The sequence below is a fragment of the Oculina patagonica genome, chromosome 12 (genome assembly GCF_052425735.1).
Source record: "Oculina patagonica isolate OP01 chromosome 12, crgOcupat, whole genome shotgun sequence".
Classification (NCBI taxonomy): Eukaryota; Metazoa; Cnidaria; class Anthozoa; order Scleractinia; family Oculinidae; genus Oculina; species Oculina patagonica.
Window position 1 is genome coordinate 21,011,344 of NC_135769.1, and position 18,328 is coordinate 21,029,671.

At 38.3% G+C, this 18,328-nt stretch overlaps 1 protein-coding gene across 3 annotated transcripts in view; it reads right to left on the reverse strand.

The window, feature by feature from the left end:
• LOC144632554 (von Willebrand factor A domain-containing protein 3A-like) overlaps positions 1-18,328 on the reverse strand; it is a 40,636-nt gene that overhangs the window by 5,664 nt on the left and 16,644 nt on the right. For 2 of the 3 annotated variants that reach the window (XM_078491221.1, XM_078491223.1), the window contains 22 exons: positions 15,572-15,666; positions 14,910-15,029; positions 14,225-14,299; positions 13,170-13,264; positions 12,980-13,029; positions 12,380-12,575; positions 11,736-11,806; positions 11,147-11,197; positions 10,559-10,675; positions 9,641-9,691; positions 8,697-8,859; positions 7,765-7,863; positions 7,073-7,170; positions 5,878-5,996; positions 5,565-5,598; positions 5,157-5,265; positions 4,809-4,846; positions 3,816-3,922; positions 3,375-3,519; positions 2,781-2,837; positions 982-1,076; positions 60-107 (listed from right to left, as the gene is read on the reverse strand). In XM_078491221.1, the coding sequence (XP_078347347.1) occupies positions 60-107; positions 982-1,076; positions 2,781-2,837; positions 3,375-3,519; positions 3,816-3,922; positions 4,809-4,846; positions 5,157-5,265; positions 5,565-5,598; positions 5,878-5,996; positions 7,073-7,170; positions 7,765-7,863; positions 8,697-8,859; positions 9,641-9,691; positions 10,559-10,675; positions 11,147-11,197; positions 11,736-11,806; positions 12,380-12,575; positions 12,980-13,029; positions 13,170-13,264; positions 14,225-14,299; positions 14,910-15,029; positions 15,572-15,666 (2,033 nt within the window). The remainder of the gene's footprint in view (positions 1-59; positions 108-981; positions 1,077-2,780; positions 2,838-3,374; positions 3,520-3,815; positions 3,923-4,808; positions 4,847-5,156; positions 5,266-5,564; positions 5,599-5,877; positions 5,997-7,072; positions 7,171-7,764; positions 7,864-8,696; positions 8,860-9,640; positions 9,692-10,558; positions 10,676-11,146; positions 11,198-11,735; positions 11,807-12,379; positions 12,576-12,979; positions 13,030-13,169; positions 13,265-14,224; positions 14,300-14,909; positions 15,030-15,571; positions 15,667-18,328) is intronic. The other variant, XM_078491222.1, reaches the window with a different exon arrangement.

Here is an 18,328-nt window from a genome sequence, read left to right on the forward strand (position 1 = left end):
TTTGGGGGGAAACGGTATTCTGAGATCGCAATATACAGAAAAGTGTCAATCATTCTTACCTTCCCCCGGTCTGGGAGGCGAGGAGTTGTAAAAACTTGTTGGCCACACTGAATAAAATGATTAGAAAAAATGAAAATAAGCAACCAGAGAAAAAAAGTTATATCACTTGTTAACGGAATAACAGTATACAGTGGAAACTCCAAACATTACAGCGTTCGACTGAAAGAGGGAAACGACTCTTGCGTCGAGTGGTATCGGGAGACTTGAGAGACAGAGGTTCGAGAAATCCGGATTCCACTGTACATCAGTGTAGAGTTGATTTCGTCGAGCAGAAATACGTTTCGCAACAGAACAATACGAGAGAAGAGTGTGGGGTGGGGTGGGGTGGGGTGGGGTAGAGGGTAGGAAAAGAAAACTTGGCCCCCTTCCCAATTCTGTTATTCTTTTCCTTAAAATTGTGCTAAAGCCTAGGATAGAACGGATTCTAATGACTACCTTGAAACCAAAACTAAAATAGTCACATCTGGCTTGTCACCACAAAAACAAATAACAACAAAATGAACCAGAGCTCGAAACAATGTCACGTACGGTATTGGTTGAAAAAAGCGACACCAGCATGTTAATTCTAATTAGTTGGAGCAGGAATTAGATCAAGCGCAAGACCAACGCAAACAAGAGCACAATCCCGGATTAGCGCGAATTTTGATTTCAGAAGTTAATTGTTTATATTTTCCGCCTTCCAGTTTTTGACGTCGACTTATCACAAATTCCACCAAAACATAAGCAATACAAGCACTTTTATACAAGAGAAATTGAACCCTCGATCAACTTTTAATCCTGGGTTAGTGTTAATCGGCTTTCGAACAACCCAGCCCTGGTCTCTAACAGTTGTAACACTTGAAGCTATCTCCTCTCATTGATCACAACTGAACAAAAGCACAAATCTAGTTGCACACGTTATCGGCAAGTGCCACCACCCACCTGTCGTCACAGTTAAACGAAATGCAGTGAACACGAACATTTCTTCCTGAGTTTAACTTGGCTACTTCTCGTAGCACCATAGTTGTACTATTATCCTATAACAAAATTAAACAAAAAGTGTTAACAAGATAAACGATCCTTAGCAAGCATTGCATTACGAAGAAGCTAGAGTCTGTTGTAGACCGTGATGTACCACTGTAGTGCTTTACCACTGCATTGGACATACGATCATTCAATAGACCAGTGTATCAGCATGGAAACTAAGGGACTGGTCATTATTCAAGGGGGAAGGCTAGTGCAAATGGAGCGAGGCCATATTCAAATTCTCCTGACCCTCCCCTTGGTGAAGCACATGTTTTGCTGACCTTCCCACTCCCTTATTTAACTACTCAATATCGATGCAGAAATTTAAGTGGCCCCCGCTTTTTCCTGCATAAAAATCATTGACCCGCCTGTTTGCACCAGCCTCCCTCCTCTAAATAGCGATCAGTCCCTAAAAGCATGACTACACGCTCCCCAGCGCATCTTACGGAGAAACGAGCAAAATCACCGCGGAAAAAGTAATGCAGGATGAGGAGAGACTAGAGATTGGCAACCCCAAGCCTAAGAAAATAAGCTACATTATTGTTCTTATGCTCAAATACTTTTCGGTGTAATTTGCGCGCACATGTTGCAATTTTAATTCACGGAAGTGAACAAGAATCGATTTCAGCCGCACGATTTCAGTGCGATTCATTGCAGGCTGAACTTATTCTTCCACCGTAAACCTTCAACAGCCAGTAAGGGACGGGCCATTATTTTCTTGGAGGGGGGGGGGGGGGGGGGATGAAAAAAATTTCCTCTGCAAACTTTTTTTTTAGTTTATGCACCTCTGCAAACATTTTTTTCGAAATTCTTACTATTTTTTGTTATACATATCGTTTTTGCAAACAATTTATTTTGTCTACCAGGCCCTGCAAACAATTTTTTTTAATATTTTCCATCCCCCCCCCCCCCCTCCAAAAAAAATTATGGTCCGTCCCTAACAGAAAGTGTTTTAGATTTTTATAATTTTAAAACACACTGCTGATACAGTCCGGGTGGACAAAGCACGGCTACTGAGATTCATGTGATCGACACGTGGCCGCATTTCCTTGACCAATCCCCGCTTTTGCTTCAGGGTTTTAAACAAGCATGTCGTCAGCTTCTGCAGCGCGCGCTATTACGTCACAATGGCTTCAGGTATATAAGAGACGCACGTTTACAGAAATCGTCATTTTACCGTAAGCTCTTGTAGAGTGAAGTTGATAAAGTTTGTATTTGGAAAAAGCCATGATCTACTTGAAGATGGGCTGTGTTTTTAGTAGAAAGCAAGCGTTGAGTTTCAGAAAGAAGAGAAAGGTGAGTTCACTCAAAAATTCGTTCGAAAGTCGTACTTTTGCGCTTCGACTCTTTTAAATGGTTTTTTAAACCGTTAGGGGCTTTGTGACGTCAATGCACGCGCAATCCAAATAGATGCCAATGTCCATTTCTGTGACATTTGAACTACATTTACCTTGGTACGTTAATGGTTTTACAACGGCTTTCAGTGTTACGTGCATAGCGGCTTTCTATTGACATCCATCTTTCGACGTACAAAACAAACAAGACGGAGCGAAATCCACCAATCACAGTCCATTACATGACTTTCTGAACTTGTGGGCTCATTTGCATGAAACCAACACCTGTATGCATCGGTTTTGATTGGCTCATTTCAAACAGCATATCGAAAGGTAGCTATGCACGTAACACTGAAAGCGTATAAGTCGTAGTAAACTAACCGGTTTTCCGTCAGTAAGGAGATATATCCCTTGCACTTCTGGATCCTCAAATGCTAGCTGAAAGAACAAGGTAATTTTCCATTTAAGTTGTGCTTTGACAAGATACATATACGTACACATAAACAAGTATTTGGTATGAGGACGTCCAGTTATAGAAAAAGTAGCCCGCTCAAAGGCTTTTCGCTAGGGGCAAAAGTGAATATTCGCAGAGAATTTAAACAAATACGATCAAGGGGCAGAGGCATGCGTTTCGTCTTATAGTATCAATAACAATTTGTATTTATTACTATCTGACTTCCTTAGTCAGAGGAATAATCGCCAAACTTGGCAAATCCTAGTTGAAGTACCCGAAGAACTTTTAATTATAAATTGTCCAAACAGAAAATAGAACGAGCACTACGAAAGTTGTTACGTCAATTTGACGTCACAAGAATATGTAATGTCCTCTAGTTACATCCCTGCCGAAAGCCGCGGGCTCAATAAGTCCGTGCTCGGAGACACGATTCCGACCGTAACAGTTGTAACTTGTTCTTCACATTGTTGTCACTGAAAGGAATTCCAACAGCAATGGTATCCATGAAATTTCAAGCATACCTGAAGGGCACTTAATGTGCACGTGCTTCCATTGGCGTCAAAATCAGAAACCCATTCAACTGCATCTTGGCAGCTGTCATCGGATGTTGATGCTAAGCTTGGTTTCCATGACACTACTTCAGACGCAAACCGGATGAGATTGAACCTGAAAGTGAACGTGAAAGACTGGGTTAAACAACTGACTTTCACGTGACTGGAGCAAGGAAGCAAAACAAATGTCCATCGATAGTAAAACAACTAAGCAGTGCCACCTTCTCCTCGAGGTTTTTCATCCCCACCCCCACCCCCACCCCCAAAAAACAAAACATAAAAATTGGCGCTTGTGGTTTACTCGTGAGCGCGCCACGCCACTCTCGTCCCCATATCCCTTTTCGTTTTTCTTAGCCGGCGGGGCCTTGGCACGAGTAATGGCGCCACTCAAGTTCTGTTTTGTAAACTTACTTAGTAGCGTGGTGTCTGATTTGGTCCCAGACAAGCGCGGCCAGTTCCCGTTTGAGTTCATCCATACTGCTGACCATGGAGCCTGATGTGTCGATTAACACCACCACCTAAGAAAACGAATAGATTAATTCATTTCTGTGATGTTTAAAATTGCCTCTAAATCGAAGGAAACCTTAGAATAATTGTTCACTAAAGTAGAATGACACCAAACAGGAATGAAGATGGTTAAAACTGCGGATGATCTAGAAGGATTTCTTCGACACTTTTGAGAGGAACTAACACATAACATTACACTGCTCCTTATGAGTTTCAAACTTGAAATATTTTATTCAACTCACTGATTGTCATGTATTTCTTTAATGTCAGTTCCAAAAATTTGGTGGTACATAAAGACAGTACAGTCCCTAGTTGAATTTTTTCTTTATTAGGGGTCATGAATGGTGCACCACAATTTTGCAGTGCTCCCTTAATTAGGCTTGTGCTCGGAATGCACGCAAAATTTTAGTAGGTTCTCGTTTGCTCGTGGTCGCATGTTTTTACAAGTGCTCACATGCTCGGTTTTAAGTGGAGGTAGCTTTTTGACAAGTGCTCGTTGCTCGCAAGGCTAGCTTTTGTCAGTGCTCGTAATCGCAATGAAAAGCGCTGTGCTCGCATGCTCGCACATGCTCGCAAAGACCATTCGATACCCCTTTTATTCACATCACCTACCTCACTGTCAACGTTAGGGTTTAGATTTAGGGTTAACTTCTATAACTTCTACGAATCATGCACTGCATCGTTTTTCCTTCTAAAAGTTACGGCGACTACTTACAGGATAAAGCCCTTTTTGAATGGATAAGCAAATTGCAGCATCGAACAGAGAAACCAGAAAAAAAGAACATATATAGTCTCTAAAATATGAAATACATGTACTCCGTCTTAATGGTATATAATCAATAGCTTCACTTTATAGAACCATTAAAACAGTATATATTTGTTCAGCCAAGTACTTACTTTTTTCTCGACTATCGTGCCAAACACGCGTCTGCTACCTAAAATACGAAAACATTGATGATGATTAGACTTCACAGCCGAGAGCAGAACTGCTCTGAAAGAAACGAAGCCACAAGAGTAAAAACAAGGGAGTTTCTTCAAGTTTTCGGTACAATACCAAACAAATCTTCACTAGGAATTCCGGCGTTGGTTGAACAATAGCTTTGGGACCTATTTAGAATGTATGGGGTCGTTTCGGCAAATTAGCCTAAAGTCTGATTGGTTAATGGTTTCCAGCGACAACCATCAACCAATCAAAGCCCACGTATGCTGTTCATTTGACTGTGAAACCAAGCCGGTCATTCTTACCACTTAACAGCCACTGTAGTCTTTTCACGTATCTTTTTAACACTTTCTCTACTTGTTCTTCATAATCTTCTAATTCATGTGGCAGTAGATGAAGATGTTTCACAACTCCCTGAAACAATACATCACTAGTTTACTCCTGAATGATTATCGTAAAATACCATCAGACTGGTAAAAGCAAATCCCCCCTGGTTGGTTTACCCTCTCCCTGCAAATCAACGATGTCCCAGCCCCCTCCTTTACCCTCAATCACCTCTTCAAGAATTGGTGAAGGACACAACAGAACACCAAGTCCCTTACTTTAAAATAGTTTCCTCGAAATGTTGAGCAAACTAAACAGAGTTGGTAATCGGTTGTGAAACTTTACAAGGCTCAATATGAACAACGTTAAGTACAGTTTTAGAACATTACCTTTACTTCTACACTTGGGAAAATGTTGCAGTATCTGTAAAAGGCAACCAAAACAAATCAACACTAGTAACATGTATGACAAACTTCAAAACAGCGGTTTTCTTAATGGTTAATAAAAAATTCATTGCTTTTAGATTAAGTGTGGTTGATTGCGAAGACCACAACTGCATCCTTATGATTTGAGCAAGTTTTACGTTTTTAAACAGTTGCAGAGTTCTGCAAACAAAAAACCGCAGTTGCTTGATTCCACATTTAAATGATAAATAGAAAATATCTTTCTGGTGTAAATTCTGGACTGAATTTGATATCTTACCTTGCTGGTACTGACTGTCCTAAAGATGACACTTTTCCTTTAGCGTGGGAACATTCAGCAGATCCCACAATGGTATTAAGGTCCAACTTCACCTTTGAAAGACTATAGTGACGCATCCACTGCAAAATAAACGAAGTTTTGATATAATTAAGTTGGCAAAAATTGCAACAAGGTAATTTACGAACGATGTGGGTAATAACGTTTACCTATTGAACTCGGAGCAACATCAAGGACGCCAGGACTAAACTTAACTACTTAGGGTATGAAGGTAAAGAAAGCTGTCAAAACCCTAGGCCTATCTCTTGTTTTTTCCTCTTTCAATGGGCGGGAATTTATAGAGGGTCTGTTTAAAGTCTAAGGAATGTCACAAATTATGTTCTTCAGTAATGTCACAATTACTTGAATTAAGGTGATTCCACTGAAATAGAAGGAGTATTAAAAATTTTCTGAAACTTGGTCCAGTTTACAATTATGTTATGAGCATTAAAAAAATGAAATAAAAAATGGGGGTCACCGCGCTAGTTTTTGTGACAAATGGATGGGCATTATAGTAAATATACGACCCGCGAGTTATATATTAGGAACCCTAGTAACCCGAATGGGAAGCTATTGTTTCTAGAAAAAAAATCATTTTTTGCATTAAAGTATTAGTCTAGTTCAACAAAATAGACTTTGATCTTATATTAAAAACTATTCTTTTTGTACAGGAATTAAGATAATAAAAGAAATGAAAGATTCTGCTTTGTGCGCACGTTAACGGCACTACCTAAAAACGCGTTTTTTACGTCATCGAAATTAAAATATCTCAATGTAGAATTTTAAACTTTTCTTTAAATCGCGATATATTGTAGACAACCGTATGACATTTAAATTAATGCGTTAAAAAATGGGGGTCACCGTGCTCGTTTAAGAGAAAACAACCATTTAATTCCCTACCGAGCTTAGCCTGAAGGGAATCTCATAGTGTTCTGTGTGCGCGCGCTAAATGACGCGAAAACTTATGCGCAGCAAGGATGCGCAATGCAATTCCGTGGAATCACCTTAAGGGAAATTCCCATGGAATATGGTATGCTTGCATGAAAACAAAAATTTGCACGCAACTTTTTTGAATTCGGAGCCTCAAAGAAGGGGCAAAGATAAAAAAGTGACCCTTTCGCACAACTGGCAATTTATAATAAAGAAAATATGATGTTACCTCTCTGGTGCTAACGTTGTCCTCTTTGTCAGGAATAAATGGATGTTTGATTGGCCTTCTAGATTTCTTTTTTGATGGATACTGACTGAAAACTGCACCTATACAAACAGCAGAAACATTGAGATGATGTGTATACCAAACCAATCGTGACTCACTCACACATGTTTTCCCGCGCTTCGTATATATATTTGCTTTGAGTTTTGATTGGTTCACTAGATTGCCCGTGTCCTTTGTAAATGGTCAGGGTGATAACTTTGGGTTTGGCTTCACGACACTCAATCTAAAACCGCTCTATACAATACAAGATAAAAACAATAAAGATAAAAGCAATTTTTGCAGCTGTGAACCAACTTAAGCAGCTGCAAAGAAAATCTGAGAAACAAAATCTAAGACTTTTATTAATAGAATTCAACATACCATGAAAATGTTCTAAAAACTCAACAATGAAGCCACCAAGAGACTCAGATTTGATTTGGGATTTCTTTGCAACTACTCCAACGCTGCAAGAAATGTCGCTTTCAGCTATATGAAAACGCCTGCCTACGTCTTCCTCCAGTTTTCTTGAACACTGTATTCAAATATTGCTACTTTTATAGCGATTACTATACTATTATAGTCCAGGTCAACTTGATCACACCATGCAAATTTGTTGACAGTACCATAGCTTGGAAAAATAAGAACCTGTGACCAACCTGTTTCATTTTTCCATTCAGTATAGAAAACCTGCTGAACCGGTCTGACGCCACCTGAGGATGGTCTTCTCTCCTTGATAACAGTTTTAGAAGGAGGAGCTGTGTAAAAGAGATAATAACGGGTTCAAACCATTTACTGTGTTATCTAACAGTTTTTACTAACATAAAACAATATGCTTCAAGTGTTGGCGTTAGCGGGAGATAAGCTCTCCACAGTCACCACCTGTGCTTGATATTTTAGCATTTTATTGTAAATAATATATTTAATCATCCTTTTGTTTTAAGCTAAAGAGCCCCAAGTTTATCAGTAACTTATAAGTTACTGTCACGGGTCACCCTCTTTAAATAAAGTCTACTAATACCTACTACTACTCTTAGGGCCTCTTTACATGAGAGCCGAGATGAGTTTCGTCCCGGGATGAATTTCGTCTCGGGATGAAAAAAAAATTCATTTCACATGAGCGTGTTCATCCCGGGATAAGTGGTCCCGCCCGAGTTAAATTCATGTCGCCCGTGCTTACATAACATTACATTTCATCCCGGGAAGGACTGTTTACATGAGGTTTTTCGTCACTCATCCCGGGCTTTCATCCCGGTGTTTAATCCCAGGATGAAATCGTCCGGGATGAACTCATCCCGGGACGAAATCATGTATCATCATGTAAACAGCAACACGAAAATGACCAAACACCGAGATGAATTCATCCCGAGACGAAAACTCTCATGTAAAGAGGCCCTTAGGACCCTCCATTTCCTCCAAACGTAAGGTAACATCCAAACAAAGGAAAGTCAGTATTTATCATCAGCGAACTACTATGTAAATGTGAATAAAAATTTTCTCTTTTAAACTGTTGTTCCTCTGCATTTTTACATAATAAGAAGTCATTGGTAATGCAAATGTTGCACCTGTGCACATAGATAGTTCAACTCACGTGCAGGTATTAGTGAGGTGGTACTGTTTGCAGTGGGCGCTTTCCACTGTAACGCCTTCAACGTTGATTCCTTGGTCTGAGATGATGCACTGTGCGGCCTGGCCTTTTTACCACTTGTTGAGGAGCTGGGTCGACTAGAGCCTGCAGTCTGGGGACGAACATTCTGAAACAGAAATTGAACGAAGACGATGAGGTCTTCTAAGCCCAATAAGGTGTGATTTGGCTTCAAATTTTTACTTCCATTTTTCCGTGCATTTACTGTAAATTTGATAAAATAAGTAAATACAATAAAAAAAAAGTTAATGAAAGGGCACTGATTTAGTAAAAGAATTTTAAGTGATGCGTAATGAACGAAATCGTAAATGAACTGTGGATACATTGTAACATGTAAGTGAGGAAAAGATTCTCAGAGTTTTCCTTGCAATTAAAGAGGCTTCCAAAAAAAGGCATTTTTCAACTTATTTTATTGCAGTTGCTTCAATTCTGGGTTAGTCATCGAAGTGTTAGAGGAATCACTAGGAGGGATATTTTGGAATTAACATATTATCCAAGTGAAATTTAACGGCAGTGCTTTATATTGTGCTAAAAGTTAGCTGCATTGCACCTGTTTACTCTTGACTTATAAGTTTGATTTTTGTGCGGTGATTATAACTGCTCTGTTTCTTTTTGCATCAAGGTTAGTTTCATTTTATTGTTTTTTATTGTTTACAACTAAAATATGTTATTTGTGTAACTGTGTTAAGGGTATTTTATAATAAAATTTAACATAACTTTGTTGTAAATAAAACTTCTGAAGAAGTGCTAGCTTGAAAGTCAGTTTAACTATCAACACAATCCAAAGTGAATGTGAGTGCCGCAGAATAGACGATGGTGATTTTACACTCAAAGAATTTGAAGACAGAAAAGAGAAAAGTTTTTTAAGTTTCAAAACGTTCAATTCTTACGGAATCTTCGCTTGCAGCTTTAATTGGAGGCAGAGAGCAGCCACCCTTTTTCTAAACAAACAAAACACAAAACAAACTGTAGTGTCTAACGTTTAAAAAGTTTAAAAAGTTAAACACCTTGTAAATTGGTATGCCTAATAAGTAACGTCTTAGGAGGTTACTGTTTAACCATTCCTTCTTATTTAACGTTGAAGCTAAGTTTTTTTACATAGTAGTTTACCAATGACTTAGCAGCTAAATAAATGATTTAAAAACACTCACGGAAAATGATTCATTACCTTGTTTTTGCTTTGATACTGTTATACCGATTTTTAACAACCCCAAAAAATAAAAAAATTAAAATATCACTTATGATATGAATCAGTTACCATTTCGTCTGCATATGTCAATTATTTTACTTATTACAGCATGTTGATTTACTGCCCTGTGTCTTTTACAGTTTCCAAAGATGAAAGGTTATTAAGATGACTTGGCAAAGGTTGTATTGATACAGATGGCTGTGGTTTTAGTAAGGTACGGTAAGGTTATTATGTACTTTGGAGACACCACCCTAACCACTTTCCCGCTTTCTTTTATAAAAAGGCGGATTAGTCCTAGGATCAAGGTTCAATAAGAAAGACGTTACCAAAGATTTGGAAATGATGTTTAAAAACTCGCATGAACTGTTCAATGAATCATTGTCACCTTACTCATTTTAACATGATCCCTCGTGACGAGATTTAACTAGATTAAATTAGCAAATTTGGGCCATTTTAAACTTTAGAATGGCTAATTATGAACAGAAATAGATCAACAAATAAAACGTCTCATTCTATTGATAATTTACGTCACTCGGGAAAAGGTAAGGTAAAAGCAAGATAGAATGACCACTGATCGGCATGAGGGTCTTTGGTAGTGTAGAAAAAAAAGATCGCGTACCATTCGGGCTTTGGTGAGTGCAGTATGTCTTGGTGGGGTCAGCGGTAAACGGGACTTGTTAGCAGATGGCGGCCTGGGTACAAGTTGTTGACTTTCACCGTCAGTAGAGTCACTTATCTAGTAGAAGAAAAAGAACAAAGCAAGCAAAGAATAATGATGGTGAGGATATCGATGTTGAGCAATTATTGATGCTCTTTACTCGAGAAAAAATACTTCAAGATGCAGCACTCTAGATCTAAAATCAGGGTGCATGAACCCAGTTCGATCAGGTTGGATTTAGGTAAAGACTTTCAAGATGGTTTAATCATGTAATTGAGAGCCAAAAGACACCATACCACTAAATAATAACAGGAAACGAGATAAAATTGCAGAAGTAACGTCAGACACCAATCTCCAAAAATTAAGACTGGCTGCCTTCTTGATGGGCATAATTAAAACTGGAAGTTGAAATCCTTTTCTTGGTCACAAACGCGTCAGCACCATAATTTCTCTTTGACACTTCTCTTTGTATTAGAAGAAAGAGATATGAAAGCCAAAAGAGTCATTTTGAAGGCTACTGAAAACAATACAAAAGCTTCTTTTACATACCACTTGTGCCATTGGCTTTCTCTTTCTAACTGTTTCCAACAGAATGGCAGTCTGTAATGAACGTACGTTACAAAGTCAGTAAAACACTATCAAACTAATGGCTTCGTTTTGTGTTCTCTTATTATCTAAACTTTATATAATAGTAGATAATAGATTTCTTGTGGGTCCTTAACAACAATCAGGAGATAGGAAAGACTGAAAAACAATCTCTCCTTTCTCCCAAAACATTGTAGCGGGAAGTGCGCATTGAGGACTTAAGCACTGTTACTCACGAGCGACATTCTCCTCAATTCTCTTCACACTTCACAACTTTCCAAAACTTTTTTTCATACGTTGTGTGTGCCACAAAGCTCACACTCAAACGAAAATAAGATTTACATGTATATTTTGCAGTTAGGAAAGAACACGAGATAAGACCACGAAGGCCACTGATGTTCAAGTATGTCACTACGTAGCACTTTGAATGCTGGAAATGTTACAATGACAGTTAATATACGGAAGATTATGGCAAAAGATAAACGAGTTACAATGACTGCTAGAACATGCAGTAAAGCTACTGTACATAAAACAGGAAAGGAGGCACACTTACTTTCTGAGAGTAGTTGAAGGCCTTATCCATTTCATTGATCACAGCCCTGAGGTCATCACTCTCTACTATGGCTGTAAACAACAACAATTTTCAAGTCAACAATTTGTTATTACTCCAAAAAAAGTTTGCAAACATTTTGTGTGCTTGGTGTTTAAAGTTTTGAAATTATTGTGAGCTCTGATTCTCCTAACCGTTTCTAGGTGATAAATCAGCGATAAAACTGTGATAAACTGACTTCAAATCTTATAAATATGGGAAGTGAAGAAGAGAACTATTTCAGTTTTATCTGAAAATTACATGTTTCGTTAATCTTCCTAGTGTGTAATCAACGGTCACAATAGGCAGATAATAAGCTTAGACGGCAACCAGAGGTTTAATGTTCTCTTGTTTGGCGCACATTATCGGCTTTTGCAAATTAAGCTAAAACGAGAGCCATCCAACCCATTGGAAGGGGAAAGCGCACCAAAAAATAAGAATAACAAAAAAGGAACACCAGCTTCCACCAAGCTACTATCTGTGGCTCAAAAACGTCAGTGCTTAAGATTTCTATTTCAGCATTTAATCTATCACATCATTAGCTAATCTGAACGTAAGAATTCTTTGAGAAATGCGATTTTACAGACACATGTAATGAGTAAGTTCACCTCCACTCCTATACCAATGAAACCGCCCATTAACAGCATGAGCCATCTGTTTTAGACATTCAGCGGTCTCTCCTCTGTCGGCATATTTTCCTGGTATAGCTACCAAGCCATCCTCATCATCAACTTCATAGAAAATAGTGTGCACTGCTGTATTGGTACCAGCTAGGGCTTCACTTAAGAATCCACAAACTACATCCTATGAAGACAAAGGAAATTGCAGTCACCGTAAAACAAAAAATGTAAAATTTAAATTAGAGTTAATGGGTCACCTGAGCCGTGAGGTGCTATTTTTTCAGTGTAGCATTTTCATTTATTTGATTAGACTGTTCACAGCCTTCTATTTTTTGGTATTTTTCTTTGATCGTTGAACGCTGGAAAAGAATTGTAAGAGAACTGGGCTCGCTGCCCGCCCCACCCCCAACCCCCACACCTTGTGCCGGTATTTACTCTTTGTCTTTACTTGGTTGTGTGAGAAATAAGGGGCATGGAAAAATTGGCTTGAATGCAGGTATAGCAACAATCTTAAGAATTCCACGAATATGAAGTGAGTAAAACACTTCAACGATGTCAAAAATACAAACAACAGTGTAATTACTATACCTTTGGCTCATCAGGTACTCCACTTGTAACGACATAAATTCCTTCAACTTCTGCACAAAAGAAAATTTAAAAAAAACTTGGCTTGAGTCACACTTAGACCACTAGCCCATACTGCCAGAGTTTGTCCAAATTACATCTAATTTACAAATGACATGGCTTCTTTTTCAGCAGGGGTAGGTTTTAAACTTACCAATACCATGGGCCTTTTCCTCTTCATTTTCCACAGCTTTTCTAAAGGCATCTAAAAAGTTCCTACTCCCTGCGCATCCTCTCCGAAGCAGCCACCTGTAAAAATAATGGATTAAACATCAGTTGGACTAAACAAGCAGTTACTAGTGTGTTTTCATCTAAACATGATTATGATGTTGGGCCACTTTAACTGAATTGGAAACACAGCCAAAGTTTTCAACGTCAGTCACTGGTTATCCTTCTGAAAAACATCATTTGCAGTTATGTGAAGCTGAGAATCATGTTAAGTAAGCTATTTTATACCCTTTTTACAGTCTGAATTTTTGCAAAATTTCAAAATTAACAAAGTAGTCATGCTTTCAATTGTTTCATACTTTGAATACTTCCAGTCATTCTAATGATGTAATACATTATGATTTGTTGGCTTGGAATTTTTTCAAAAGTCTATCATTTATTGCAGGACTGTGCAACATGCTCAAATCTAATCAGTGCAAACATTTTGTTTGGATTATTTTTCCAACTGGCTCATTATCCTTTTTGTGACAACACTGATTGTCTTTATAATAACAAACATTTTCGTCCAACATCACGTTTGTTGCACACAACATGGGGTGGCAAATGGGCAAATAATGTTTGATCAAACTTGAACAAAGCCAGCCCACATAAAAGTTTGTGCGTATTCCCTCTGAAACGTCACATACACTGTAGATTCAGTTCCTTAATGGTTGCACTTCCTCCACAAATTCAGAGCTCTCCCAACAAGAGTCAAACTTGTGAACGTTGTGCACGAGGTCACAGACTGAACGATATCTTTCCCTAGCTGTTGTTTTGGGACAATTTCATTTTTGCCACCATAAAAGTAAGGGAACAAGTGCTATTTCTTCCTTACTGAAGTACCCAAGACAAAAGAGTTTCCAATCAGAAAAAGCACAAAAATTGTGCAAGTTGCTGCAATTACCATGTCAAAATCTGAAACATTTCAAACACAGACAATTATCTTATATAGGATTGAGACCAAACAATGGCTTCCTGTTCCCTGAATGAAACAAGACTTACTTCCAAGTAGCCTCAAGATACTCTGGAGAAGGTTCTACCATGACTGGACGAAACATCTCTGTCTTGTCACCAAAACTAAACACAGACACAAAGTGTAAGTACAGTGTGTTGATGCTCCCCTATAGACTTTATGAAAAAAAGGCTGCCAGTGTCTTCAGCTGTCTGATCAAGTTTCTTAAAGCACTGGTAGTGACACTTGAAAATTAATGGACAGGAATAATGTGCTACCCTGAGAAATTTCATTGATTTTGGCTTAAAGGCTGCAAAGTTGTGACTGACTTAAATTTAAGAGACTTGTGTGGAAAAAGCCACTCTGGCCTGACGAGCCTTGTTTTCATGTTTTTGATGATATAAATGGCCTGGTAACTTTCCATAAGTTAGATAGGAATACACTGATTTCTTTTGACTTGATCTTTAAGGCAAAGTGATTTGATTCTGTTGACAAATGTTTCTTCTGAGGACCAAAAAGTAACGGCATTCATATTTGAATTGGTCTATGTAATGTTATGTATATAAATATTATATACTATAGAAAGAAGTCCGGCCCTATGCCCACTTAGGGCTTTGGCAATAAGTCAGTAAGATAGAAAGAAGTGTTTTTAAGAAAAAAAATACTGCTGAAAAGTTATTTGCACTGACACAAAATTTACTTGACATAGACTTTTTAGTTACGATAAAAGTTTACCAAATAACATTGTAGGAGGTCTTGTTAGCCATTTGCTGTTCAAGTAAAAGTCTGAGATCTTCTTGTAGTTTGGGAACAGCTGGTGACATGCATATTGACATGTCCAACAACACAATTACCCTGCAATGAGGAAAAAAATAAAATGCATCACAAGGGTCCATGAAGAGGAGAAGAGGCAGAATAGTGTGAGAGCCTTTTGTGCAGATATGCCTGAAGAGGATTAGCCACAAAGTAAGTGTCAGTATTAATGTAAGAGAAATAAGCAAAAAGTAGCCTGTCTGGTGCTGAAAATCAGAGTTCCAGGTAATAAACTTGTTCACAAAAGTCAAAACTGCATGTATCCTAAAAAAAACTTCAATTGGGAGCAAGTTGGAAATCAGAGAAATTACTGAATGTAATTCTAAGTGCTGAAATTAAACCCATGGGTTTGTTTCTAAGCATTAGCCCAACAAATCAAAGAAAAATTCTTTTGACCATGTTGGTTATGACCTGTGATGGACTAGCATCCCATCCGAGGAAAGAGAGAAATACCGGTACTCCTAGTTGCTTCATGCTACTGAAACTGGAAACAAGCTAAAGCCTGATGGGCCACAAAGCTTAAACACAGACTGCTAGAAGTCAGAGTTATTTCCTCAATTTATGCAACATGAGACTACAGTCACCTTTTTTCCACCACTGTGCCAAATATTCTTCTACAGCCAATAGACAGCCAGTCAACACGTCTCTTATACAAATGGACAGCAGACTCCAAATGACGCTGTTAGAAGAAGGTATCGAATCACAAATAGTTAACACGTATAATGTTGCCTGCTGTGTAGACATTTCGTGGCAAGCGATTTGTGAACAATCCTGTTTTTGTTGCAGAGGAATAACGCGAGTTGGTAAAACACCCATTTTCTAACTATCATTTCATGTGCAAGTAATGCAAGAAAACAAGAAAGGCATACAATAGAGAAGCAAATTTGCTCATTATTTTCTGTAAAAACTGGCCACTGAGCAGTTACCCTGCATTGTGCTATTCCTACGATTTACTAATTAAATCCAGAACCAAAAACGAACATACATTAAATATTAATTTTTTGAAGTGTAAAGGGAATTTTGTGAGGAGAGAAATTACGATGATTTAGTTTGATTCTATTTATTCGCATTCGCTGATAAAAAAATAGAAAATTCCAACATAGAAGTTATTTGTTTTGGTTTTGAAATAGCAGGTTAATGTTCCAGTTCATTAACCGTAGCAGTCACCTGTTGTTTTGTTTAAGATAATAACTGTAATTAGCGTTCAAGTGTAACGGAACCCGCACTAGCCTTTTGTATAACTGTTATCTACCTGCCCTGCTTTGTAAGTGATTAATTTTGTAAAAGTTAAATTCCGCTTAAACCAATCCCTCCTTCTTGTTTTGAAAGTAATTAATGTTGTAAAAGATGAATTCCGTTATAGCCAATCCTGCTTTCTGAAACGCATGATCTAATGTTAGTTAAGACTTTTTAATTATATGATGTAATCTCGTTTTTCCCTGTAAATGGAAGAGCTTTGTAAAATATTCCTTGGTTATGTTTGTTGGATTAAACCTTATGTTGGATTCAAGTCTGCCTGTTCTAGTTGGTCTTCGATGATAATATTCCTGTAACAGATCCTGGCCTTTCCGTAGCAAGCGTGTGTTTCCCCCAGAGTTGAAGTGCTATAGAGACATTGCAGAAATAGTCTAGAGAGCCAAAAAACCTATTATCACAGTGGTGGATCTTTTTCGGGGATTTAACTCTATGGCTGAGCGGGAAGTGCCCTGCCACCTTCCAGGATCTTTTATATCAAGTGGACCAAAACATCATCAAGGAACATGGAGTTTAATGGAGATGTTAACTCACTCGCTTACAGGCAGAACTCAAAGTTATCACAAAAAGGACAATTGTCATAAACGAGTTGTAGCCAATAGCGTTTCGACAACTAAGTTTGACTTACGTAAGCTATACAAATATAGAAAATTCTGAGGATATTACTTTTCACGCCCTTAAAACCTGGAGCTCATTTCTTATTCGAAGGCTTTGTTCTAAGAGCAGGTGCAAAACACCTATACACTAGCTTTACGATAACAGAATATTGTGTTGTTTCAAAATCTACCTTTTTACCGAAAAACGTTCCGTAACATTCCTCCCTCCTTAGTTTCAGCTGTCCTCAGCTGTACAAGAAATTGGGAGTGGAAACAGCAGCACTTAGGATTATAAAAACTAACGAAGAGTTCTTAATCTTAATAGAACGAAAAACTACGCAATAGGATGATCCAACAAAAGGCATCCGAAGATAACCAATATCCAACAAATGACAAACATTGCACTTTTCAAACTTACTTGTAGCGACTAAATTCTTCTTTTTAACTTAGCGATGTTCGTGACACGGGAAACGTGGACTCCTCTGGTCCTAAACCTGAAACATAGGCTCTCCTGGCCTTCAATAAAACGATGCGCGACAACGGTACAACTGAAAAATACTTGAACTGATGTCACAAAATTACGCTCAGCTTAAAATTGAATCTGAAAACTATACTTGTAATTGGCAAGCACAACACTATCAACATGTTCAATATGAAGTATCTTTCCGGGCGATGGGCTTTCTGATCTCGTCTTTCTTCGTCCACGTCAGTGTTTGCTTTGACTGCTTTGGTGTGCTGATACAAAATCCATTGTTTTTCTTCGGCTGGGGTAGAAAGTCAAACTGAGCGAACTCATACTTCTGGAGCTTTGAGTGAGTGGCATCCGTCGCTGGATTTGTCGTTCCTTTCTTGCTTCTTATCTTGGTTTTTCAATGTCAAGTCCAGGTATGATTCTATCTTCGCAAACAGTCACAAATCTTAGTAATCTTTCTTAGTCCATCTGGTGATTCATGTAGATTTACTCAGAAAACGCACTGCTTTGTCAGGCTTCACTGAGGGAGTCTGCCTCTTTCTGGTCTTGAACTTTACTTGAGAGTGAGCTTGGAAGACGTTGTTTTACCATTCCTGATGTGTAGTTTGATCCACTTGATAACCGCTTTCTCCACCAATGTAGCAGGGTCTTTTTTGGGGATTTAACTCTATGGCTGAGCGGGAAGTGCCCTGCCACCTTCCAGGATCTTTTATATCAAGTGGACCAAAACATCATCAAGGAACATGGAGTTTAATGGAGATGTTAACTCACTCGCTTACAGGCAGAACTCAAAGTTATCACAAAAAGGACAATTGTCATAAACGAGTTGTAGCCAATAGCGTTTCGACAACTAAGTTTGACTTACGTAAGCTATACAAATATAGAAAATTCTGAGGATATTACTTTTCACGCCCTTAAAACCTGGAGCTCATTTCTTATTCGAAGGCTTTGTTCTAAGAGCAGGTGCAAAACACCTATACACTAGCTTTACGATAACAGAATATTGTGTTGTTTCAAAA